Source organism: Pleurodeles waltl, chromosome 9 (genome assembly GCF_031143425.1).
Source record: "Pleurodeles waltl isolate 20211129_DDA chromosome 9, aPleWal1.hap1.20221129, whole genome shotgun sequence".
NCBI lineage: Eukaryota > Metazoa > Chordata > Amphibia > Caudata > Salamandridae > Pleurodeles > Pleurodeles waltl.
The window spans coordinates 37,612,780-37,638,362 of record NC_090448.1 but is presented as its reverse complement, the minus strand read 5'-3'; the positions used below and the strand labels follow the sequence as shown (position 1 = coordinate 37,638,362).

The 25,583-nt window shown below is 46.7% G+C and overlaps 1 protein-coding gene across 2 annotated transcripts in view; it reads right to left on the bottom strand.

The window, feature by feature from the left end:
- The window catches only part of NCKIPSD (NCK interacting protein with SH3 domain), a 328,023-nt gene that overhangs the window by 132,456 nt on the left and 169,984 nt on the right, over positions 1–25,583 (bottom strand). For both annotated transcript variants that reach the window (XM_069206217.1, XM_069206218.1), the window contains exons 6-7: positions 16,303–16,473; positions 2,888–2,974 (exon numbers count right to left, since the gene is read on the bottom strand). In XM_069206217.1, coding sequence (XP_069062318.1) covers positions 2,888–2,974; positions 16,303–16,473 — 258 coding nt within the window. The remainder of the gene's footprint in view (positions 1–2,887; positions 2,975–16,302; positions 16,474–25,583) is intronic.

Sequence of the window (25,583 nt, the reverse complement as noted above, 5' to 3'; positions counted from 1 at the left end):
ATCCTCAAACTCACACAGGCCCATGAAGTACCTAAAGTATTGTTTGAGAAGAACTTCAAGAGGGTATGGGGTCATCATTTATAAAGGCATCCTCAACTGTGAACACACTGGTGAAATATTACAGCTTGAAGGTTGTTCAATGTTAACAATCCTGGTGAAAGCCCCAAAATGACTTTTCTTAACCCCCTACGGCAGTGGTTCCCAACCTTTTGACTTCTGTGGACCCCCACACTATTATTACTGGGCAGGGGGCTGCAAAATCCCACCTGACTTAGTATGTTGGAAAGACTTGTGCCTGTCCCGACTTTCAAAGAGTATCTGGTACAGCCAGAGACCGTTTGTGACAATGGCAGACAGAGAGACTGCAAGTGAGATGAGAGAGACCATAGAAAGACGACTGACGACAACCTGGAGCGGACATGCAGAGACTACAGAAATGAAGAGAGAGCTTGGCAAAACACTGGGCCAGTAGGTGAAAGGTAGGAGAAGCAGAGACACCCTGTGAAAACTAGCAACATTTCATGAGATCTGAGAAAGAATTGGGGTATTAAGAACAATAGAAAGGACACAGAGCCAGAAACAACATGACGCAGGAGACCAGATAGAATAGGACAGGGACAGCGCTCCATGAGGGGGAGGAGCGTCGCTTCCCCCCCACCAGCAGTGGCAGCTGCAAAAACCTTTACAAGGGAAAGACAATAAGGTGTTTATTATCTTTTTCTTGTAAAGGGGCGGAGCCATGGGGGTGACTAGTAGTGAGGGGGAGTGCTCAGCACTCCCCCTCAAAGCGCATGTGTGTTTGGCAACACACATGCGCACAGGGTTCTCTCCAGCCCAGCAACACGATTGCTGGATTGGAGAGAGCCTGCACAGGCTCCCAGTCTGCCTAGGAGCACCCCAGCTGGGTGTTCCCTGCCAATCCAGACGCTGCTCTGAGCAGCGTCAGGATTGGCCGCAGGGCAGGCTGGGAGCCTGTGCCTTCCTGCAGCCAGTAGAGGAGCGGGGAGCGGCGCGATGCGACGTCAGGTAAATGTATTTTTATTGAATTTTTATTTTTATGAATATTTTCTCCCCCACCATCTCCCTTGTTCCCCCCACCATCCCCAACGCGTGCCGTCCCACCCCGCCTCCTTTAACACCGCAAGCCGCGACTGGAATAGGACTGCAGAGGTGGGCCATGAGGACAGATGGGGAGAGACTGTCAGTCTGAAGCATTGCTAAGACTGGCTGGCACTGCTAATAACACTGTGGGCAGCAGAGACATAGAGAATGTCTGTAGGTGACTGGCAGAGACCACCTTGCACAGCTGTGAACAGTAGGAGAGCCTATTGTGACACTGATGTAGCATTTCCTTCAACAGACATTAAAGGTGCACTATTTTAATAAACAGATTTGTTTACCAAACACAATTCACAGCAAGAGCATCAAAAACAGTTTTTAAAAACACACGATTCCTTCAATGCAGGCAATCTCAGATTGCTGCGTTGCCAGTATCAGCAGCTCACTCAGTCCTTACTTCTAGTCTTAAATTTACAATAACAATTACGGGTATGGGATAATGACTTGATCCTTACATGGATATTGATGCTACGAGTGCGTAATGGATGTGCGCTTTCTCATGTTTCGCCTACCACGTAGTGTACATCATACTCAAATAACTGCTGTGTTGTGTTTGATAATACTGAAAAATAAAGGTTTTACAAAAAAATAATAAAAAAAGAAAAAAACTTCAAATACCATAAAAGAAGGGTAAAGAAAGGATGACCTATTCATAGCTGACATGTTACATCCTAGGACTGGGCAAGCAACTCACGCCTGATGTGTGGCAGCGCTGAAGACCACTCACGCATGAGACAGACTGAGATGTGAATGAGCTTCAAGTCTCTCACAGTCATACCGAGAAGATACACCTTGTTGTGGTGATCTAATCCTACAGTCACAAATGACAACAAGTACAAATCTGGTCCACCTGCCAAACTGGAGGATGGGAAAAAGACAACCCTCTGATTAGGAAACAGCAAAAGGAAAACCTAACTTCCTGCCAAACACATCACGACCAGAACAGTGTCAGCACTGGAAAAGTCCCTACAAAAACATAACCGCAAGTAAGTTGTGGTACTCAAAGTTTTCTAATTAAGCTAGATGGAAGGCTACAAGAAATCCATCTCCATTGATCATTCCAATTGTCAGATTGCTTGCACTGTAAAATACCCTCGTTTGATGCTGTTTGACTGAACAGGTTCCTCTACATTCTTCAAGAGTCACACTTCTAGTTTAAATATCGTCCACTCACAGAGCAGGCCAAGGCATTGCAAGCTGCGCCCAGATTCTTTCACTCGGGTGATCCTTAAAAGAATGACCCCCGAGGAAATGTTTCTACACAGCCGCTGTGCAACATCTAAACGCAAGGTGGCGGCCATCTTGCAATGTACAGATAGGCAAATCTAACTTTATACTTCAAAGATGGCAGCCGCAGTACATCCACATGCAATGTGATGTCCATCTTGGAAGTACAGAAGATACCATTGCGTAATGGTTGGACACTGCTACTGGCTTTGCCAATCCTGGCACAATTTTACAAGCATTGGCAAAACCAATAGGAGCAACCATCACACGCTGACAAAGTCTGATTAGCTTTTGGCATACAGGTGCTTCGCCAATTGGGGAAACTACTGCATTAACAATGCAAGAACTAGACAAATGGTGACTGGGAAGAAAGCCAGAGGCGGCCTGACATATTCTTGCATTTTCTATGCCTCCAAGTATGGAATGAGGATAATGTACTCATGTAAGCAGCAACTGACTCGCGTCTCAGATACAGACGCCTATGTAGGACAGGATGGGATTCCCGTAAGCGGGGTTTATACGGCCAAGAACCTCCACCTACCATTTGATAATAAGACACCAAAGACTGGACCGGTTCAAAGTCGTTCTTCTTGCACATTTTCTTACAAATTTCTGGATCTGCATCTGTCTGAAAAACAATAAGAAACATAATTGCACTGTGGGCAGGACATTTTTACTGCTTTACAAAAGCATTTTAACAGAGCTTCAGTATACGCATTGCTGTATTTTCCCATCCGCGCAGCCTAGCAATCTCTAGGATTCATGAGGTTCATTGTGTCACTTCTGGGGTTTATCCTGCTAGTCTCAGAACTTTTTAATGGTGGATCGCGTGACTGTTCAGCTGTGAATTTATCTCTGTGCCACCTAAAAGCAAAGCACAGGTAAATAGTTTTAATCCAAGATGTTTTGGTCAGAAGCACAAAACATAAAATCAAATGTATGCATGTGTGCCTGGCGATTAGGACCCATAGCTCTTAAATACACACACACACACACCAAAGTTCAAATCGATTACAAGGCAATTGAGCTGAAAGTGTCCTCCTTCTACAACATAATTTGATAAAGCAGCATCTCCTACCAGGATGCTGCACATTGTGCAACCTTCAGAGCGGACTCTCTCCCCAGTTATTTGGCCTACCGGACTGCGCCGAAGAGGGGTGTGAGATGAGCAGCTCAAGGGTCCACCTCAAACACCTGCCATGGTACTTTCCACTATATACTCCCTACCTGGCCACTCGCCTCTTGAGACCTTGATTGGCGTCACTCAGGCGTTCCCTATGGAAGGAATTAGTTCATGACAGCTCCATGTACCCTCTTCCCCATCTCATCTACAGATGAGTTTCGCAGATTCCCACTGGAGCCAACGGTAAATGGGCAAACTGGAGTTTCCAGCAGCGCTCTGGTTTATGTGAATTAAGTGGATGGGAGAAGAGGGGTGCTATTAACCAGGGATGATTTCATGAAGATAAAATTTTCAAAACAGTTTGATCGAATATAGTCAACTTAAGTCATGTCCTAAGTTCCTTACTGTGTGCCATGGTAAAAAATCGAGAGACCACCTCCTTCAAGGCAGATGTAATTTAGGGCAACAGGGAAAGTATTGTTCTTACTTTGGTAACCTACGCAGGCGCTCTGAAGGTCAAAACATAATGCGTAACAAACCAAAAAAAGGTAGAACTCTATTTGCTCATCAATGGGAACAAATCTGTTTCAGGTGTTAAGGGGACCCGTGGCATCAGATTATCCACCCTGGGCGACTTTAGAAACTTGGTGTAGAAGGCACCAACAACCTACCCACCTCCCTTGGTGCCTACATTGGCGATGCCACTGCCATACCATGATCATAAACACAAGGCCAACAAAACACCCAGATAAATAGTAATACACGGTCGGCTCCCTCCAGCAAAATGGCAGGCGCGGTCAGCATCTTCTGAAGACCATCATGGATCAGGGGTTCATACTGGGGCTCTGGAGACCAGTCGAGAGGATTCGGCCTCAACACATTCACCTTCCCTGCTCTTCTGAGGACTTAGGGACATCAGTCAAAAAGCAGCGAGAGTCCACAGTGCCGTATTTAGAGTGCCACTGACACGCAATAGAACAGATGGGACATCCACCGTTTTTTGTCAGATGTCCCATATCCATCCAGATCTAAAACAGCCACCTTAGAGTGTTCATCGCCACGTTCCAACCGGTCAGTACTGGCAGAACCACTCTCACCAGAAGGACACCAACATGCAAAAAACAACTCTCCAAAAAATGGCCGCCAGGTCCACATTTGTGCTTTTCGATGGTGGTCCATGTTGCAGGTTATTATTTAGAAGTTATAGGAGTGAGACAAACATGCTATTGTCGTGATTGGGCAGGGGTGAGACCCTTTCACCAGTACAAAAGACAATTGCTGCCCATGGAATCAGACCACCAAAGGTGAGTTCCGCCTTGCCTGTGCAATCTATCAGGCATTGCAGGATGAAGTAGACATCCCCAAAAACTGAATCCACTTCCGTTTGCTCCTCATCTGATGACTACACCTGTCCATGGGCCTTGGCACAAAAAGGTACAAGTATGTCCTTGAGCCAGGCAGGAGACCTAGAGGTCTACTCCAGATGCATCAGCACATGGTTTGCTGCCACCCTGGCAGACTGCACAGCTACCATCGCTCCAGGTGGTGATGAAAAAATGTACAAGTATGTCCCAGAGTGACCCCCCCGCCAGGCAGGAGACCTAGAGGTCTACTCCAGATGCATCAGGCTTGGTTTACTGCAAACCCGCAGAACAGACTGTACAGCTCAGAGGCTGCAGCGACCATCGCTCCAGGTGGTGACGAAAAAAATGTACAAGTATGCCCCAGGGTGACCCTCCACCAGGCAGGAGACCTGGAGGTCTACTCTAGACGCATCAGCACATGGTTTACTGCAAACCCGGCAGAACAGACTGCACATCTCAGAGGCTGCAGCGACCATCGCTCCAGGTGGTGACGAGTGAGGCAATGGACTTGATAACTGAAAATACGGCAATTATCATTTATTTTACTCATAAGGACCATGCTGATGCACACGCCTGACACTCAAAGCTTAAATTTTCATCGACCAAAAGTATTAAGGAATGAGAATGGATATATGTATGAATTATTTAAACAGGGCAAACTTAGCCGAAAGGCAGGGAAGCGCTGTACTGAATCTAAGGCAAGGGTACACTCAACGAGTCGCTGGCGGGGTAGATGGGTTTTGAGATTGGCTCTTACTTCATTGTGGTGTAGTGTTCTTTAAACAGAGGTGTATTAGGTTCATTCCTACATAAAAATGTGTTCAGTTCATTCCTAAACTGGAGAAGAATCAAAAACGTCTAAGAGTTGAGTTGGATCAGTTTTGGACCATGGTGGGCATGGTCTCCTCTCAGCGGGCAGGCCCAAACAAACCTTCTGTGCCACTTTCACAGCAGAACAAACCTGCCTTGACTCATTACCATCAGTAGGAAGATGGTAAGCTGCCAATAAAGGACAATGCGCATCTGAGCGCTTAGTAATCTAATATAAAGCATCCCCAGGCGTTCCAATATGAACGGGGTGCCATATAAATATTTTACCTAATATAAATAACACACCGCAGCTGATCTGCTGTCTGCCTTAGGGGGTGACTTAGCTATACAGTAATACCTCAGAAGTGCTAATAAATTCAGAGATTTAATATGCACTGCAATCCGTGCAGTCAGCCCTCATTACAAACAGTGCCCACCGTGTGGGGCGGAGGTGGGCTGCGCATGTTTGGTGTCTCTTTAGACGAGCAGGTGGGAGGAAGTAATTATCCGAGATTAGAAAGCGGCAGCAGAGGCGTAACAGATACTAAAATGTTTAATACTTTGCACAACAGCTTGCTTCAACTAAGTGGGCTTGATTAGTGCTACCTGGAAATGTAATCTCACCTGCAGTGCAGACTGTGGGGAAGAACGTCATTTTTTCAGCCTGGGCTACGGGGATCCTGCCAGCAGCATGAAACGTAAGACGTACAAAGCCGGCTTTGGTGTGGACACATCCTGCTAGAAGGACCTGGCCGAGAATCATTAGAAGAAATTCTTCCGTGTTCTGAAATTAACTGGTTCCCTGCATCTCTCAACGCCTGGGATACTTGGACAGCTAGCAGCAGTACCAAATGTGGGAAGTGTAAAGCTGGCTTTACTGTGGGCACATCCTGCTGGACTGACCTAGCCCAGATTCATCCCAAGAAAGTCTTCAGTATCCTGAAATGAACTGGTTTCCTGCATCTCTCAACGCCTGGGATACTTGGACACCTACCAGCAGTACCAAACGTGGGAAGGACAAAGCCGGCTTTACTGTGGGCACATCCTGCTGGACTGGCCTAGACCGGAATCATCCCAAGAAAGACTTCAGTATCCTGAAATGAACAGGGTTCCCTGCATCTCTCAATGCCTGGGATACCTGGACACCTACCAGCAGTACCAAGTGTGGGAAGGGTAAAGCTAGCTTTACTATGGGCACATCCTGCTGGACTGACCTACCCCGGAATCATCCCAAGAAAGACTTCGGTATCCAGAAACAAACTGGTTCCCTGCATCACTCAATGCCTGGAGTCACAGAAAGCCTCTTCGTTCAGATCAAGCACACCAAGTCTGCAGAATTAACTAACACCCAAACAAAACACCTTCACCTACTAAACTGGTAGCGCCACCCCTTGGTCCAACGTTTGCCATAACTCCTGACAACTACGACCAAACTCCTTGCGGCACAAACCCCGCAATCTCTTCACTCCATTTCAGCCAAGTGTTCGAGTCCTGGATTGAGGCACTTTTCCATAGTCTGCCACAAATCAACTTCTCACCAGGACCCCTTAACCTAAGCCAATTATGTCAGCATTTTCAAATAAGCCAAACATAAAAAAAAACAAAAAGCTAACTGTCCCTCATTCGCAATTACCTGGACAACTACCGTCCAATTATCAACATCTTTCTACAAAATGTTACTTAGAAACAGGTGAATCCCTCAACTCGTAGATAACTTCCTCTATGTCTACCGAAGACAAGCCAAGACTCTGTCGTAGGTGAAGGATGAACACTGCCAACGCGTGCCCAAGGTGCGCTCTGCACCCTAAAAACCACAGAAGATACAATATGTTGCCCTAGGTCTTCTCGCACTGTCCGTCATCACTGACCGCATCCCTGGTCCACACTGTCTCCTCAGTCGCCATTTGACAGTTTCAGTTTTTTTTTTTTTTTTTAAACAAAGAGCAGCCAATAGCCTACAGATCGCTGTACAAGCGTGATCACGAACATATTAAAAACATTAAAAATGCAAAAGCAGGCAAAACATTTATTTAAAAAAAATATTAGCAAACGGCTCAAAACGTTCTCAGCAGCGGCGTGGAAGACATTCATTTATTTATAATTGTTCTAGGGTGTTTTTTTGCCCAAAGGGTTTTACTGAAATTAATAAGTACATAATATTTTGTGGAATTACAAGCAGAAGACAATGGCTGAGATACAGAATTAATCAAGGCCGGTAGCCCATTCTGATGAGTTTTGCCTTAGGCAATTTTCAATAGAATCAGAAAAGACAGAAGACGAATGTGGGCAGAAAGCTCATCCACTCTTAGATAAAACTACAGGAAAAAGGAAGCAATTGGAGGGACAATATAGCAGCTGTGGAACGGGGAATTGATGAGGAACAAACAAAGTCAAACAATGTACTTATTGTACCAGTGAAGATGGAGTATGGCCAGAGAATGGACATGTTTAAAACAAAACAAAGAGAAAAAGAAAGACAATGTGGAACTGGAAATCCTAGTCACTGGCAAGTAAAGGAATTTGTTGAGAATTGCTGGGGAGGGGAAATAAAGGCAAGCCCAGAATTTGGGCCAAAGGAGCAAAATAATGATTTGAAGGAAAGAAGTAAGAAAAGTATGTAAGCAGCTATCAGAATCTCAGCGTTTTATTGTATATGATTTTTAGAAAAGTGTTTCCCACCCAGGCCTCAACGGGCGAGTCACTCCGCCAGCCGTCCATTGAGACAAGCTGAGGAGATACGTGGTCAGCTGAGAACACAGGACAGGTCTCCAGCACAGGCCTGAAGAAGGGCTCTCACGGGTCTGAGAGCGGTTTAACAGGGCCAAGGGCGGATTTGTAAAGTTAGAGAACAACTGCAGAAGCAAGGGGGATTTGGGAGCAGCAGGGCTGTCACGATGAGGAGGAACCTTGAAGGTGGTTCCTGGACCAGCGCCTTTAAAGGTCCCATCTTGCAGAGGCATTCAAAATCCATATACATGGATCACAAACAGCTAAAAGCAGCCCGACCACTAGAGGGCGCCCGGAGAGGGATGAGGTCTGTTTATGAATGTGGAAGGTATCACAAACACGAGGGATTGTGGAAAAGCCAGTATGTGGGGGGGGCTCTACCTTTGGGTGTGGGAGTTTGTGGAGTTTGAAAAGGCACTGCCCTGGTTCTGAATTGGGAAGCTTGCTCAGTTGCAGTGTGACGTGCTGCTGTCCATGGTGTAGCGTGAAACAAACCAGCAATGGAACTCTCTTATGTTAGTGAAGCTTGCACAGCTGGTCTGCGTGCTCTTCCTGTTCTGGTGGTTCGAGGGAACTAGCTGTGGCCAATGAAGTGCCTGTCCTCTGTGCGAGTGAAGCTTGCACAGCTGGTCTGCATGCACTGCCGGTTCTGGTGGTTCGAGGGAAATAGCTGTGGCCAATGAAGTGCCTGTTCACTTTGTGAGTGAAGCTTGCACTCCCTGTTCTGGTGGTTTGAGGTAAATAGCTGTGGCCAATGAAGTGCCTGTTCTTTGTGCGAGTGAAGCTTGCACTGCTGGTCTGCATGCACTCCCTGTTCTGGTGGTTCGAGGGAAATAGCTGTGGCCAATGAAGTGCCTGTTCTTTGTGTTAGTGAAGCTTGCACAGCTGGTCTGCGTGCTCTCCCTGTTCTGTTGGTTCGAGGGAAATAGCTGTGGCCAATGATGTGCCTGTTCTTTGTGCGAGTGAAGCTTGCACTGCTGGTCTGCGTGCACTCCCTGTTCTGGTGGTTCGAGGGAAATAGCTGTGGCCAATGAAGTGCCTGTTCTGTGTGCGAGTGAAGCTTGCACTGCTGGTCTGCGTGCTCTCCCTGTTCTGGGGGTTAGAGGGAAATAGCAATTATGGAGAACAGGTGCCCTTATTTATATGTAATCATGTCTGTTTCTATCAGCGCTACTTTGCTATGAAGTCTAGTTTGAGACAGTCGGGAAGCTAACTGCCCAGCCACGAGCTCCAGCCCACTGATGTGGAGAGGAGTCTCCTGCAGGGCTCGCCGATCTTGGATGGTGAGACTGCTCATGTAAGCTTCTCGACCTGTGAGGGATGCATCTGTGTTGATGGTCCGCTGCGGACCTGGGCCAGGAACCATCAGCCCAGCATCACGTTAGCCTTGTTCCACACTGTACTCTGTGCCGAACACCAGGAATAAACTATGAAAACAGTAGGATGAAATAAGACCAAAGAAAACTCAGTGAACTATGTATAACGTAGTCCACAAAGTACAGAAAAAGAGCTGTAAGTCCAATACATTCTCTTCAGTATGGTGTCTCGCAGATCAGCAGCAGGAGGCACAAACATGCCACCTGGTGTTAGGGAAATTATATTGCACAAATTCTGCAGCCTGACGAAAATATTCATTATCAGGAATATGCGGGGTGGACTATTCTTTAGAAAGGAGACATTCCTTTGACCTCCCGAGCACAAATTGTACAGCCACTTCTGCAGATAGTACTCAACAGCTTCTACCCTGCAAAGAAGACGTCATATACACATAAAAATGAAATCTTGTTGTCAGTGCCCAGAGACCAGAGAAAAGGTACAGTGTGCTATACAGGTGTGCACACTGCCTTCATCACCACCTTAAAAACCAAAGCCAGACCCAGAGCTGTGCTAATATTTCCCCATTCACACACAATAAATGTACAACATGGCCAGTACCAAGCAGGGAACAATCTCAACAAACTTCACTACAACACCTAAATACAGCCAACGACCAAACATTTTCAGGTTTTCGTTTAGCTGCTACAGAGCAATGCGAAGTGGCCACAAGGTCAGATATTTCTGGGTCTGGGAGAAATGACTTCTGTTTAATTTGAGAAAGTAGGCCATTTGAGATGCTTCACCCAAGAGGGAAAGCTAGGTATGAGGTCTGAAAACCAAAGTCTGATGGCCATGGACTATGCAGTAAGAAGTGTCCCACTTGCAGCCTATCAAGCTCTGGAGATGAGCGGTGCATGAAAGGGGACCACTGAAGTAGAACAGAAACAAGGCAGTTTTCCATCAATGCAGTGAAATGGACCTCCCAGAAATGTTTTTGTCTAGAATCTGGGATGTACAACTTTTGCATATTGTCATTTAAGACTGGCTTATTGGTTTTTTTTTCGTGTTTATCTTGCTTCACTGTGCTGGGTGCATTTTTAGTTTGTTTATTTTGCTTGGGTCCTTTTCTACAGATGACAATCAGCGCGCATAGGTTACCTTTGTTTTCATTTTATTTAAAACACACCACTGCGAGACCGCCGCCCTGGTGCATCACTGGTGTGCCTCAGGTCCTTGATAGTAAATAACTGACCCTTTCTGAGTTGTCAGACAGCATATGGGCATAGTGAACGCATCTATTCTTCAAACCCTGCCTCTGACCCCTCCTCAAGCTTAGGATCCATGATGGTCACCTACACGGACCACACACTGCTCTACAGACACAGAAGCGCAATCGAACCAAGACGCTTAGGAAAGCATGGATAGTGAACGACTTCCTCAAACTCAACAGGTCCAGAACTCAACTTGTGATTCAACAACATATCAGAGTCTAGTCGGCCTCGCCCCTTTTCCAGTCTGGAGGAACCCAATCCAAAGTGTAACACACTATGCACTTTCGGTAGCCTTAATTCATCTACGAAACTTCCAGCCCACATCACCAAGTGATCTGCAGTATTTCAACAGGAAGAACTAAAATCAAGCTCAACACTGATGGCGCAACGACCTATCGCAGTTCCTTCCAAGCCAAACCCCTCAGGAATAGTTTACGGGCATCACGTCCATTGATTGGTGCATTTGGAGCAGGATCCAGTGCTATGGAACACACTGGATCCGAAAATAAATCATTAAAGTGTAATCAAACGTCTGAGCCCAAACCTCTAAATGAATGGGGAGACTTCTGTAGCCCGGAGGCAGTACCCCATAATTGGGGTTGCCTGCGGCCTGATATAAAGGGAGCAGCCACATGCACACCAGCCCAAGGCCTCCAGAAAATAAGCAATGTCCAAGCTGCTGGATCTCGTCTATTGCAAGAGATGCACGCAAACCCTGAAGCCTTTCCGCCACTGCTCTGCGCGGACAATGAGAAGTAACTTCAATTCATATTTATTATTTATTATTAATGTGTAGCACCTGTGGCAAGACATTACTAATGGAAATGTGACAGAAAAGAACAGCAGCCGTGCAGAGCTTGGTAGGCAGACTGTCAGATATCACAACCACAGACTAACCGAGGCACTGTACAGAATTATACTGTTCGTGACAGAGTGAGGTCAAAACATGAAAAACTATGTGGCACCGGAAAAACCAAGCAAAAGAAAAAACAAGCAAAAGATCTAGGGCCAGGTGTATCAAAGGGTTCATACATATGGCCCCTAGTTCTTGGCAAACCCCCTTCTGACACAAGGAAACTAAAATGACATGCCTAAGCTGGAGCCGAAATGAACTGCAATGAAGCTCGTATGCAATCTGTGCCTATTACTAGAATGCCCCCTCCAGCAGGACCTGCTCCCGGCTCTGCACATGGGTCATGTCTACATGGTGAGGCTGACACAAGAGACAGGACTCTCTCCCTCCACTCTGAGCATGGTCACTCAGCAGCCACGTTCACCCAAGCGGTCTAAAGATTTTCAGTAGTTGACTACTTTGAGCCACCATGACCGGCCCTTGTCGGCATTCACATCTATGCCATGAATGCCCCGGATCGAAGTTTTTTTATCTATACGAACCAGATTTTCCCAAACTCTTGGGGGACATCCCATTCGTCTCTAGACCAATCCTTTGCCTCCATTTACCGGTCAACATCCTTTCAACAGTTTGGGGTTTTTCAGCTATCCCATTTTTGCTCTACATCCGAGCAGACCACCCACCCAGCAGACCGTCCAAGTGACCCCATCTTTCTACCATGGTCATTTATAGAGCACAACGTCCACCCCACAAGAAGTCTCTCTGTGGTTTCAATGGATCTCTGTATAGATGACTTTACAAAGACAGTTGATACATATTCATGCTATGTTCACTCGAAATTCACTTTAGCAGACAGATCAATATTTGCGTTCAAAAGTAAGTATTAATTTCCACGTCGTACCAAAATGGCTGTAGAGTAGGACATTCCACCAGGGTACTGAAAACATGCTCTCATCACCATAACCTGGGCAGTCTGACCCATCATTCACAACCATGAGCTTGTGTGGTATTATTTTGTATCGTATGGTGTGTACCATGAATATCGACCACAGAATATCGACGGGACACAACGTAGAGAACAAAATATAGAAAAACAAATATAGACAAGGCTCAATTTTCTATACTGAACTCCACATATATGTACCTATAGGTACATATAGCATCAGGGTACGTTAATGTAACGATGGGAATAGTAAATGTATACTTCCCGATATGCGCTTATCTTTCAATATTTTGCCCCTCGATATTCTGCCCTTGATATTCTCTTACCACGATATCCTGAAGGTCAATCTTCAGTAGCACATCGTCTTGCATCAGTCCAAGTATGCATGTATGGGGTGTTTGTATAGCGCAAACCTAGCCACAAGGCAGCAGAGCACAGTGTGGGGTCTATAACTCGCCTTTATTGCTACCTCCCTTAAGGGTAATCAGATCTTTACCCCCATTCTATAACCTAAGCGGTATCTGGACTTTCTTGCCACCACCATCGGGTGGATCAGGGCTTCCTTTCCTTCTCCATCTTTATGGGTACTTGGCCTTAATTGCTACCTCTCTGAGATGCATCAGTGATCCCTCCCAGTCTGTGTGTTTAAGGCATCGGGCCTTTATTTGTATCTCCCTTGGATGGATCAGGGTTTCCTCCCATTCTGTCCCCTCAAGGGATCTGGCCTTTAGTGCCACCTTCCTCAGGTTCATCAGGGCCTGCTCTCATCTGATATCTTCAGGGGTGCCCATATCCTTCTCCTCTTTCTTGCTACGGCTCTCAACACGTTCAGCGATATTATTCTTCATGGTTTAATGTATCATCGCAATGCCATGTTTGGCTATGTGTCCATCATTCTAAATTCTTTGACTAAGAATTCCAGTAGGCCAGCCCCACAACCACGCTCTCCCCGAGAGCACAACAAAGTATTTTAAAGTTTTGGTTCCAGTCAACTTATATTCCCTTGGGGGTGCAACAGCGTGTTTCCTGGATGTTAGTTAAGTGAGTTGGTGGTAGTCTATTGTCCTTGAAGTCTACTTAAAAGACTGAGATTAGATGTGTAGATGTCTACTTAAAGATGTGAGATTAGATGTGTGGATGTCTACTTAAAGATGTGAGATTAGATGTGTGGATGTCTACTTAAAGATGTGAGATTAGATGTGTAGATGTCTACTTAAAGATGTGAGATTAGATGTTTATCAGCAAACTCACTGAGGCACTGACCAAATGTAACATTTCAACTTGGTGCCCAGAGGGTAATGATGACTTGTGCCCAAGTTACTCATCCAGATTAACAGGAGTGCCAAAGAAGCTTCTTCAGCCACTGAAAGAAACCATCAAGGTCATTATTCCCTTTGCGTCCACGACTCCACCAGGAGTTCCTGTCTCATCCAACCAGAGACTGTTCGCTGACCACATTTCCTATCTCAGACACCTTTTAAAGTGACTTCTACTTGGCAGTTCCTTACAGCCCAATCTCCAGACATTTTGGCTCCAGTTTATTCTTTCTTGGGCCCCACAGTAAGTTCAAGTCTACGGAAGACTAAACAGCAGCATGTTGAGCATTGCATTGGTTCGGAAAGAACAGGTGAGTAACAACCGGGTTGTTGTGTGAAACTAATTCTGCGTGTTCACGTGGACACACATGAACTCACTTAGGACATGGAGGGCCGGTCTCGTTCTATGTCTGTGCGTTACCTCACGCCTGTGCAGGTTCTCAACAAATTACTCACTCGCCTCCATCGCATCTGTTGGCTTCTATGGAGAGAAAGAACAACGGTACTTGGGGCCCGATCTAGATTTCAGCGTCCGTGTTGCTCTGTTCCAGGGGTGATGGACAGCCCGTCCGCCGAGATATAAATCCAATTATATCCTATGGGGTTTATATTTTAGCGGGAGTTTATCTGTCACTGTTGTGACAGAGTTACCCATCAGCCGAAATGTAAATCGGGCCCTTATTTTTGTTTGGAGAATTCTGCCAACGAAAAGGGCTATGTTCCACCTCCCTTCGTGCGCACCCAGTCTGAGATCAACTGAATTACTTACGGAGCTAAACATGTCACCCAGCGCCCCCAGAAGCCCCTCAATGCACTAAAAAGCGCTGCACTTTTTTTTTTTTTACAGGATATGTAAACCGGGAGGGAGGTCAAAACAAGTAAAGAGTTTGCTGATGAGAGGGTAAAGCCCATTGGCCATTCACCGAAATGTTGGGAGTGCGACAGCCAATCAGATCGCTTCTAATGCAGTCTGTAACTTACAGTAAAAGGCTCTCAGCTGAAGCTCTCACAGTCAGTAACTGTTCAGAGAGGACAAGGGGTGGAAACCGAGCTGGACCATCATTTGGTATAAGCATCATCGACCATCTACACATTCAATAATTGGATGTTATTGCTCTTAGCTCAGGGCTTCACTTGCTGTTAGTTGCCTGCTTTTGAATTATAGAACTGAATCGAAAGCTGATAACACAGGGACGTAGCTGACAAGTGTGAAAGGCCCACGTTAAGATCCCTGAACTCAACTAACAAAGGCAAATCGGCAGAGCCTCTGTCTGCATCTGCCCCACGCCCCTGGACCAATAGAAGAGGCGAATAGCAGTAGGCGGTGCCAGGATTCAGCCAATCTTTGCTCTCCTTACAGCACAGGCCTCCAATGCTGATCGGCCATAAGAGACCTCGCCAGGGGCTCATGCTGAAGGTTGGGGGGAGGGGTGGGGGGTAACAATTAGACAGACTCTGCTGCAAGCAATAATCGCAACTTGTGGGCTCAGTCTGGTCAAACTCATAGCTGAACCCCACTTTTCATTCTCATCTGAACTCCAGTTGCCCCTGGAAGTGGGGCATGAAGTGTGCCCTGTGGCCCTGGGTTGTTCACTTGCAAGGGTCTCCCTCCCAGACTGCATCACTCCAGGGCCTGTGTAAGCTGCTTTGGTTGCCAGATTTAAGGGCATGCCTCGGTATACATGGGATGGGGTGACTTTTCAGAAAGTGCTGGGCACCTGCTGTCCCTCTGGGATATGGTTCTGGCACTCAAGAGACAAAAAAAACGCCCAAACAAAAAATACAGCCGCAGCAAGGATGCATCAGTGTCACATTCGCAGTCATTTGTGCATTTGTCAAAAAGTGAAAAAAATAATATGGAAAAAAAATTGTGCATTTGTCAAAAAGTGAAAAAAAATAATATGGGAAGGGCAGGGTCCAGGCAGCATTTCATTCGCCAGGCACAGATTTATTGCGGGTCCCGCACGTATCCCAACTCCCCTCGCCCAGTCTAATGATCTGCACTATCCCGGGGTCATCTATAATGTATGCCCTGCTCGGCGCCCGCAGGCGCTGCTGGCACGCAGTATATACATCAGAAAAGTGTCACCCTCAACAGCACACATTAGTTTTTCAATAGGGTCGCCTTTCATGCAAGAAGAAAGGCTGCGCGAGGGCCTCGAGCGAGAATGATAGCGCCAAGAAAACACAACAAGGAGCATCGAGGAGCACGGAAGCGGAGACGGTGCCCACCAGGATGAGAAGCAGCTCGTCCAGGTAGCAGGAAATGACGTTCTCGTCCTCGTACAGCGCCCAGCTGCGCTGCTGGGCGTCGTCCTTGTGGCGCGCCAAGTCGGCGAAGATCACCTCGAGGCGCTGTTCGTCGTGGCACACCTGTCCAGAAGGCAGCTCCAGGCTGAGGTCCTGTCAGGGAAGAAACACACGGGAAGAGAAGGTTAAAGGTCTGGGAGTCGGGGCTTTTTATGTAAAGTGATGCTAGACACCCCTCTGTTGAATATTAACCTACAGGGGCCTCCAGCCCGGACCCACGAGGGCTAGACATGGGGCGCATTTTCAGAATATCCAAGTAAAGCTTCCAATATAATGAATATGTACACTTTAAAGTTTAAAAATAAAGTTTATTGAAACATAAGTCAAACCAGTAAAGAATGCTAACATTTTACAATATGATTGAGTAACAGTATGTTAAGTACAATAACCTTCCTACAGCTAAAGTAATAAATAGCAAACTTAAGTAATGCAATGAATCCTAATGGAACGGAGTTACACCGTCTGTGAGTAGTATTACTATCTGGCACGGATCTGGCCCTCCTGGACTTAAGCGGGACACCCAGCTTCAAAAGCACCGGCCTGTTAGCCATCTTCGGTACCGAAAGACCATAACTGAAGCTTCAAACAACAACCGTACAACTGAAGAAGTGTGCCAGGTCACAAGAATGTAACAAGTCCGGCTCTTTCAGCATCACATCTAGAAATGGTAAACAAGCACTGGCAAAGCCAATAGGTCTTGCCGATGCAAGAGCTATTATTGGCTTTGCCACTATGTTTTGGCCATGTTGTACACCAGCGTGGCTGCTGTTCAGCGTGGCTAAAGGTTAGTGTGGTAAAGGAGAGTGGAGTGGTGTAGAGTGATTTAGAGTAAAGTGCAGTGGTGCATAGTGGAGTGGTGCTGAGTTCAGTAGCGAAGAGTGCACTCCTGCAGAGTAGAGTGACGGAGTGCAGCGACGTAGGGTACAGTGTCCTAAAGTGCAATGTCAGACTGCAGTAGTGTAGAGTGCAGTGGCATAAAGTGCAGTGGTGCAGTGTAGAGTGGCATTGAGTTCAGTGGCGAAGAGTGCACTCTTGCAGTGTAGAGTGACGGAGTGAAGTGGTGTAGGGTACAGTGTCCTAGAGTGCACTGTCAGAGTGCAGTAGTGTAGAGTGCAGTGGCATACAGTAGAGTAGTGTAGAGTGTAGTGGAATGGGCTGTAGTGGTGCAGAATAAAGTGGAGTGATTCTGAGAAGAGTGGCATAGAGTCAATCGCGTAGAGTGGCATAGAGTTGAATGCAGTGGCATAAAGTGTAGTGGTGCAGTGTAGAGTGGCATTGAGTTCAGTACAAAGAGTGCTATCTTGAAGAGTAGATTGACAGAGTGCAGTGGCGTGGGGTACAGTGTCCTAGAGTGCACTGTCAGAGTGCAGTAGTGCAGAGTCCAGTGGTGCAGCAGTGAAGAGTGCAGTGGTGGATAGTAGAGTGGGGTAGAGTGCAATGGCATAGAGTAGAGTGGTGCAGCGTAGAGAGGCTGTTCCAGAGTGAAGTGGCATAGAGTGTAGTGTTAGAGTGCAGTGTTCCACAGTAGATTAGCGTAGAGTGCAGTAGAGTGGTGCAGAGTAGAGAGCACTTGCATAGAGAGGTGTAGAGTATAGTGTAAGAGTGCAGTGGTGCACAATACATTTGAGTGGTGTAGAGTGTAGTAGCATAGTGGTGTAGAGTACACTGCAGTAGAGAAGTGCACAGTAGTGCGCTGCAGAGTGCAAGGGCACAGAGTGCAGTGGCGCAGAGCAGAGTTGCACAGTGTGCACTGGTTTTGAGTAAAGTGGTGTGCAGCCTACTGGTATAGGGTGCAGTGACGTGGAGTAGAGTGGTGCATAGTAGACAGCAGTGACGTAGAGAGGCAGAGTGCAGTGACGCGAGTGGAGGGGTGCAGGGTAGAGTGCAGAGGTGTAGAGAGCAGTTGCATAGAGTAGAGTGGTGTGGAGTGCAGTGGCATTGAATAAAGTGGTGCAGAAGAGACAAGTGGAGTGATGCTGAGTAGTGGCTTAGAGTGTAGTGGCACAGTTGGTGCAAAGTGCTGTAGAGTTGACTGGTGCAGAGTGGAGTGGCATAGAGTACATTGTAGAGTGCATTGTCGCAGAGTGCATTGGTGCAGAGTATAGTGGTGCAGTAGTGCATAGCAGAGTGGAGTGGCGTAGAGTGCATTGTCGTAGAGTGCAGTGGTGCAGAGTATAGTGGTGCAGTAGCGAAGAATGCAGTGGTGCATTGCAGAGTGCATTGTCGTAGAATGCACTGTGGTAGAATGCAGTGGTGCAGAGTATAGTGGTTCAGTAGCAAAGAATGCAGTGGTGCATAGCAGAGTGGGGCTGAGGGAACTGACATACAGTAGAGTGGTGCAGGGTAGAGAGGCCTAGAGTGTAGTGGCATAGAGTGTACTGGTGTAGAGTGTATTGGCATGGAGTGGAGTACAATGAAGTGGCACAGTATAGAGTGGCACATATTTCAGTAGCGTAGAGTTCAGTGGCAGAGTGCAGCTTTGCAGAGTACAGTGTCAGAGTGCAGTGGTGTAAAGTGGCGTAGAGTACATTACTGTAGAGAGCAGGGGCCTACAGTGGAGCAGAGTGCGATGATGTATAGTGGCGTAGAGTGCAATGGTACAGTACACTGTTGTCGAGTATGGTGGTGTACAGTGCAGTGGTGCAAAGTAGTTTGGCGTAAAGAGCAATGGCATGGAGTGTATTGGTTTTAAGTAAAGTGGCGTAGTACAGTGGTGCAGAGTGCAGTGGTATGGAATAAAGTGGCATAGATTGCAAGGTATAGAGTGGAGTGGCGTAGGACAGATTGCAGTGGCGTAGAGTGGAATGGTGCAGAGTGGAATAGAGTGGCATAGAGCCTAGTGGTGCAGAGTAGATTAGGGTGTCGGATTGGATTGGCGTAGAGTGCAGCGGCGAAGACTGCGGTGGTGCATAGTAGAGTGGTCTGGGATAGAGGGCATTGGCACAGAGTGGAGAGACGTTGAGTGAAGTGGCATGGAGTGGTGCGTAGTAGAGTGCAGTGACAGTGTGGAATGGCGTGGAGTGGGGGAAAGTGGAGTATGCATGGAGTAGTAGAGCTCTGCCATTAGAAACAACACATCTTCAATTGAAATGGCCATTACATTTGCACAGACATGCAATTTTACTAATGAAAGTATACAGTGCAGTGTGTGGAAGGGTTGTGACCTAGTGTATTGATTACTTTTGAACCTATTAAAGTATTTCTTTCCAACACGCTTCAGAATTACAAAAAAAATAGCTTTATTTGTGCCTTCCTAATTCTGATATATTCTGAAATATCTACACAGTTTATTTACAGACATTGAAATTTTGCTTTGTGTGTAGAGAAAAAAAATAACATTGTACAGCACACCCCTAGTAACCAGCATGATTGCCACATAAATCGTCTCACTTTGAAGTCAGAGAAAGAAAAGTAAACACCAAACTCCCTCAAAGACAGAGCCTGAGATCTGTCTTCTTTGAATGCACAGCAAATATGACAAGATAAGAACAAGATTATAGTGGAACAATACAGTAAATGGGGTTTGGGCAAGGGAAGGGACAAACTCAAGCGAGACAGCCGAAAACAAAATAAAGCCAGCTAACCGAAAGCAAGAAAATGTGAGTTCCAAACCACAAAGCCAATGGTAAGCAAGGGGCAGAATGCATTCCCAGGGAAGCTCTCCAAATGTCCCCAAAATGTAATTAACAAATCAGACTGCTGTGTTTTGTGGTAGGCTTCGACCTAAATATGCATACTCTTCAGATAAATCATGCTAACTAAAACAACATAAAAAAGTAAAGACATTTTAAATTGTCACGTTTATTTGTTCTTTTACCACTTTTTAAACCAAAGACACTATAAGAGCAAGGAGAACAAAGGGCGGAGGCTAGCCTCGCTTCTCTGGTGCTGGCAGAAGTCCTGCTGGACCAATTACCATGTGTTTAAGGCACTAAGGGCCTGATTTTGAGTTTGGAAGAGGAGTTACTCAGTCACAAACGTGACGGATACCGCGTCTGCTGTATTACAATTCCCATAGATATAATGAGATTGTAACACAGAAGCATTATGCTAATAACAGGGCTTTGTTTTAAGCTGAAAAATATGAGCGGCAGTAAACCTTTCTGTAATGGGCCATCACTAACATGTTTTGTCGTTTGCACCCTAGCAGAGAGTATGTATCAAAAAGGGACAGAACTCCAAATTATCTTCAAAGCCCCCACCCCACTCTTCTAATAATCACACCCTGTGGATACTTTTACAGGTTAGTAAGGCCTGCCTGACCGGAATAGTATGTTTAGCATCATGTCTTTGATTGCATTTTTAAAACAGTAAATAACTGCAATGATTAAGTTAGTGTAGACTTATTTAAACATTGCAAATGTGATAGAATAATTGTGAAAAATTCAGAGTGGGGTGCGGCATAAACATTTTTGAAGACCACTGCTTTAATTCATTCTGCTGTACATTTCAGAGCTGTTTCATCACAGCCTGGAGCACAAAAGGCTTTCGCCAGTCCACGTTCCCAGGGTCTTCTTTTTAACACTGGCATCACACCTCAGATCTGGCATCACGTGCCCTGAAGCAGCTCTCCTTGAAAAAATAAATTGTTTGTTTCATTATCTCTCTGAATGCTCCAGATGATCTGTGCATTAATGGTGTGTAAATACTCAAATACTCCTCAAGAGCAGCTCTGAGATCTGTAGGTAACAGGAAGTGAAAAGGTCAGATTCATACTACAACCATAATCAATCCGTAGCAGGAAAGACAAATTAATGCAAATACCTTAACCTTTTGAAAACAAAGAAACTGCTCATTCATATACTGCAAAATTAACAAGCACTGAAATCAGCTTCACTGAGTTATGTCCACAGAGCCTCACCCAACCAGGTCCACCAATACAAGAGAACATGTTGCCTCACTGAACCATGTCCATAAAACCAAGAGAAAGAGAACATGTCACAAAGCCTCACTGACCACGTCCACCGGCACAAGAGAACACGTGACACAGAGCCTCACTGAACCACATCTGTAGAAATTACATTTCTGGCATGGTTACCCCCACTTTTTGCCTGCTATTAGTATGCTTAGGCAGTTTTCACTGGGATCCTGCTAACCAGGACCCCAGTGATTGTGCCCTCTCCCTCTATTTAGTTGCCTAGGACTTTGCACACCCCACAATTGGCATACTGGTGTCCCCTTATAAGTCCCTAGTATATGGTACTTAGGTACCCAGGCCATTGGGGCACAAGGGGTTCCCCATGGGCTGCAGCGTGTATTGGCTGGTGCCAGTATTGGTTGTATGATGCCATGCACTCTGGGGGCTCCTTAGAAGACCCCCAAGAATTGCTCCGACCAGTCTTCCTGTGTTTTCCAGACAGCCTGTGCTGCTGCCACCCCCCAGTCAGGTTTCTGCCCTCCTGCTGCTCGACCAGCTCAAGCAGGGGAAGGCAGAACAAAGGATTTCCTGTGGAAGAGGGAGGCAGCACCCTCTCCCTTGGATATAGGTGTTACATGGCTTGAGACCACCTTGCCACCGATATGCTTTGAAGGGCGCATTTGGTGCCCTCCTTGCATAAACCAGTTTGCAACAGTCCAGGGCGCGAAACCGGACAAAAGAAAGGGGAGTGACCACTCCCCTGTCCATCAACACCTCAGGGGTGGTGCTCAGAGCTCCTCCGGGTGGACACTCGATTCTGCCATCTTGAAACCAAGATGTGCAGAACCATCTGAGTGGCCAGGTCAGATAGGTGACATCACAGCCCCCTCTTGATAGGTGGTCACCTTGTTAGGTGACCAAACCCCGTTTTAAGGCTATTTAGGGACTCCCTTGCGGTGGATCCTCAGATTTAACGTGCAAGATTCCACCAGGACTCCTCTCCATCGCTTACTTTATCTTCTGGACACTGGAACTGCATCTGGACTCTCTTGGAACAGACAATCTGCAACTCCTGCGAAGACTTCGCTTTGCAACATTGTTTCTCCGACTCCTTCAAGCAACTGCAACATTTTCCCCACTGTGCATCCTCTAAGGTCGGCAAAACTTCAGCCTGCACCAAGAAGTAGGAAGGAATCACCCTTGGAGTGAAGGAGTCACTTCTCTGCAACTGCAGGCACCAACTGCATCAACGTCCGGCTGGGTGGATCTGCTCTTCTCTGGAACTGTGTGGATCCAGTATCCCTGGTGGTGGTCTGGAGTGGTCCGCTTTGTCCTCTCTGCCATCTGTCCAACTTGGGAGACGGTAAGCCCTTGCCTCTACTTGCAGGACAATACCCCTGAGCACCGGTACTCTTGCAGCTACTAAGGCTGGTTTGGTCCTGCTCCAAGGGATCTTCAGGCTCCGTTTAGCCCCGGCCTCCAGCACCCCATCTTGCCAAGCGCAGTCTCCTCTCTGCTGCTCCAGGAACGTGGGACTCCTTTTCAGGTGTGCTGACCGGGCCTCACTGCAACTTACTGTGCCTGCTGCCAGTGAGTTGCCTGTGGGGGCTGCATCCGCTTCGATTGGCTCGCCTGACTTCTGAGGGTCACCTCGGACTCCCCTCCAAGGGTCGAGTCCTCTGGGCCTTGCTGGTCCTCTTCAGCCTTACAACTCTTCTTTTGCTTCGCCTGCATTTGCCAAGGCTTGTTGGTGGTTTTCCTGCACCACTGACGAACTGCACCCCTACAGCCGACGTGGGACACCATCTGCATCACTTCCGGGACTCCTCTTCATGTCCTGTGCTGCACAGCTGGTCTTTTTCCCCTGTCGACCTGGTCCTGCATCCACAGAAGGGTGGGTAATGGCTCCTGTCATGACCAGACACTCAAGCCGAACTGGACTCTGTCCAATTCCTATGCAGGTCCTTTTCTGCCAGAATCCACCTTTGGTTTCTTACAGTCTGGTCCTTCCCCAACCCTTTTGCTAAGTCCTTCTGTTGGTTCTGGAGAAAGCTAGGTACTTACCTCTGCTTCCCTGGTCGCTGGGGGTCACTCTGGTAGTCACCTCATGGGGTTCCTCCAGTTCCCCTCTAACGACTACACATCCTTGGGTGCGGGACTGTATCTTGCATTCCACTTTTTAATATATGGTTTGGCTCTCCCCTATGGCCCTCACTATTTTCTAATACTTTTGCCAACGCTCGTTGCTTTTATGCTCCTTGCTGATTTCTCTTGTGTATACAAGTGTATACTTACCTCCAGTTCGGCGGGGACAGCCTATTAGCATTCTAGTGTTTGTGTTACCATAACAAAGTACCTTTATTTTTGTAACACTGCTTGGTTCTTTCATGTGGATAGGATAGTGCTGTGTGAGTATAGTGGTATTGCATAAGCTTTCTATGTCTCCTAGTCTTGGCTGCTCATCCACAGCTACCTCTAGAGAGCCCTGGCTTCCTAGACACTGCCTAAACTTCACTAATAGGGGATGCCTGGACCTGGTTTAGGGTGATAAAACCATAGGTGTCCACCACACACCAGACCAGCTTCCTACAATGTCCACGGACACAAGAGAACACTTCGCACAGAGCCTCACTGAGCCACGTTTACAGACACAAGAGAACATATTGCACAGAGCCTCACCCAACCACGTCCACCGACACAAGAGAACACATCAAAGAAAGGCTCTACGAACCACGTCAGACACAAGAGAACACATTGCACAGAGCCTCACCCAACCACCGACACAAAAGAACACGTCGCACAGAGCCTCACCCAACCACTTCCACAGACAGAAGAGAACACATCGCCTCACTGAACCATGTCCATAGACACAAGAGAACATGTCACAGAGCCTCACTGAACAATGTCTACTGAACCAAGAGACCACGGCGCACAGAGCCTCACTGAACCACGGACCCAAGAGAACACTTCGCATAGAGGCTCACTGAACCATGTCCACAAACACAAGAGAACATGTCACAGAGCCTCACTGAACCACGTCCACAGACACAAGAGCACGTCACACAGAGCCTCACCGAACCACGTACACAGACATGACAGCACATCACACAGAACCTTACAGAACCAGACACAAAAGAGAGCACCTCATACAGAGCCTCAGTAAACCACATCCAGAGAGATACAGGAGAACACGTCCCATCAATCCCCATCGAACCACGTACACAGACATGAGAGCACATCACACACAGCCTCACTGAACCACATCCACAGACACAAGAACACACATTGCATAGACCTGTCCACATCCCCACGGCACGGTTACAAGGGGGTTTACACACACCCCCCTCTACGTTTGGGGTCCCTTATGTGCTACCTATATGTAACAAGGCTGCTGGAAGAATTGGTGAAGGATTACTGTCTAATCATCAACCTGGGCTTTTACATTCAGATGTTAATTGTGTGGGCTTCATATCCTCAAAAATAACGATTTATAAAACTTAATTCGAACCATTTTGTTACTGTACCTAGTGAGACACAAATGAATAAATAAAAAACGTATTTCCAAAAACTACCCAAGAAGGGTGTCTGGGCACTAGGTAAGATGATAATTATGCATCAAACACCTCTGGAGTCATTTATTGCAGCATGTCAAGTGAGAAGATGGGCATGAGAGTGAAGAACAAGCCTCAACAGAGACACTCATTCCTTCCTCCATCCCACCCGAGAAGCAGACAAATTTTTTCTGACTGAGCAGCCCTACTAAGGGAGCCTTTTTCACGTCCGCATTATGGCTGTAGTACCCTTGCAAGATCCTGTTTCTAAAATGTTTTCTCTGAGTTGATGTGGGGCTTAGTAATAATTGACTCCTAAGTTTTCAGGAGTAAATCACACCTATTTATGGAGCAAGCACTGGCAAGGGCAGCTGAAGTAACTGGCACTGGGGCTTAGACCCATTGGTTCTGCCAATTTCTGTTTTGGTTTGGTCATAGTTTATGGTAAAAGCCACAGTAAGATGACCGCTTGTGTATGTGCATGCATGGGCACCCAGTTTGGAATGTTTTGTGTTAAACTTTATGAATAAAACATTCTAAGATGGCCGCCCTACATGTCCATGCATTTGCACATAGAGCAGCCATGTTGGAATGGTTTTTCATAAAACATAACAAAAGGCAATCAAAGATGTCCGCTGAGCCTGTGCACATTTGCCAGTGCCTTGGAATACCTAAAAATAAAAACAAAAACATTCAAAGATGGCCACTGTACTAGTAAGGGGCAGAGAATGAGAGCGAGGAGGCGATGAGGGAGAGCGGGATTTCAAATGAAAAGAGAGGGAGTACCAGAAATG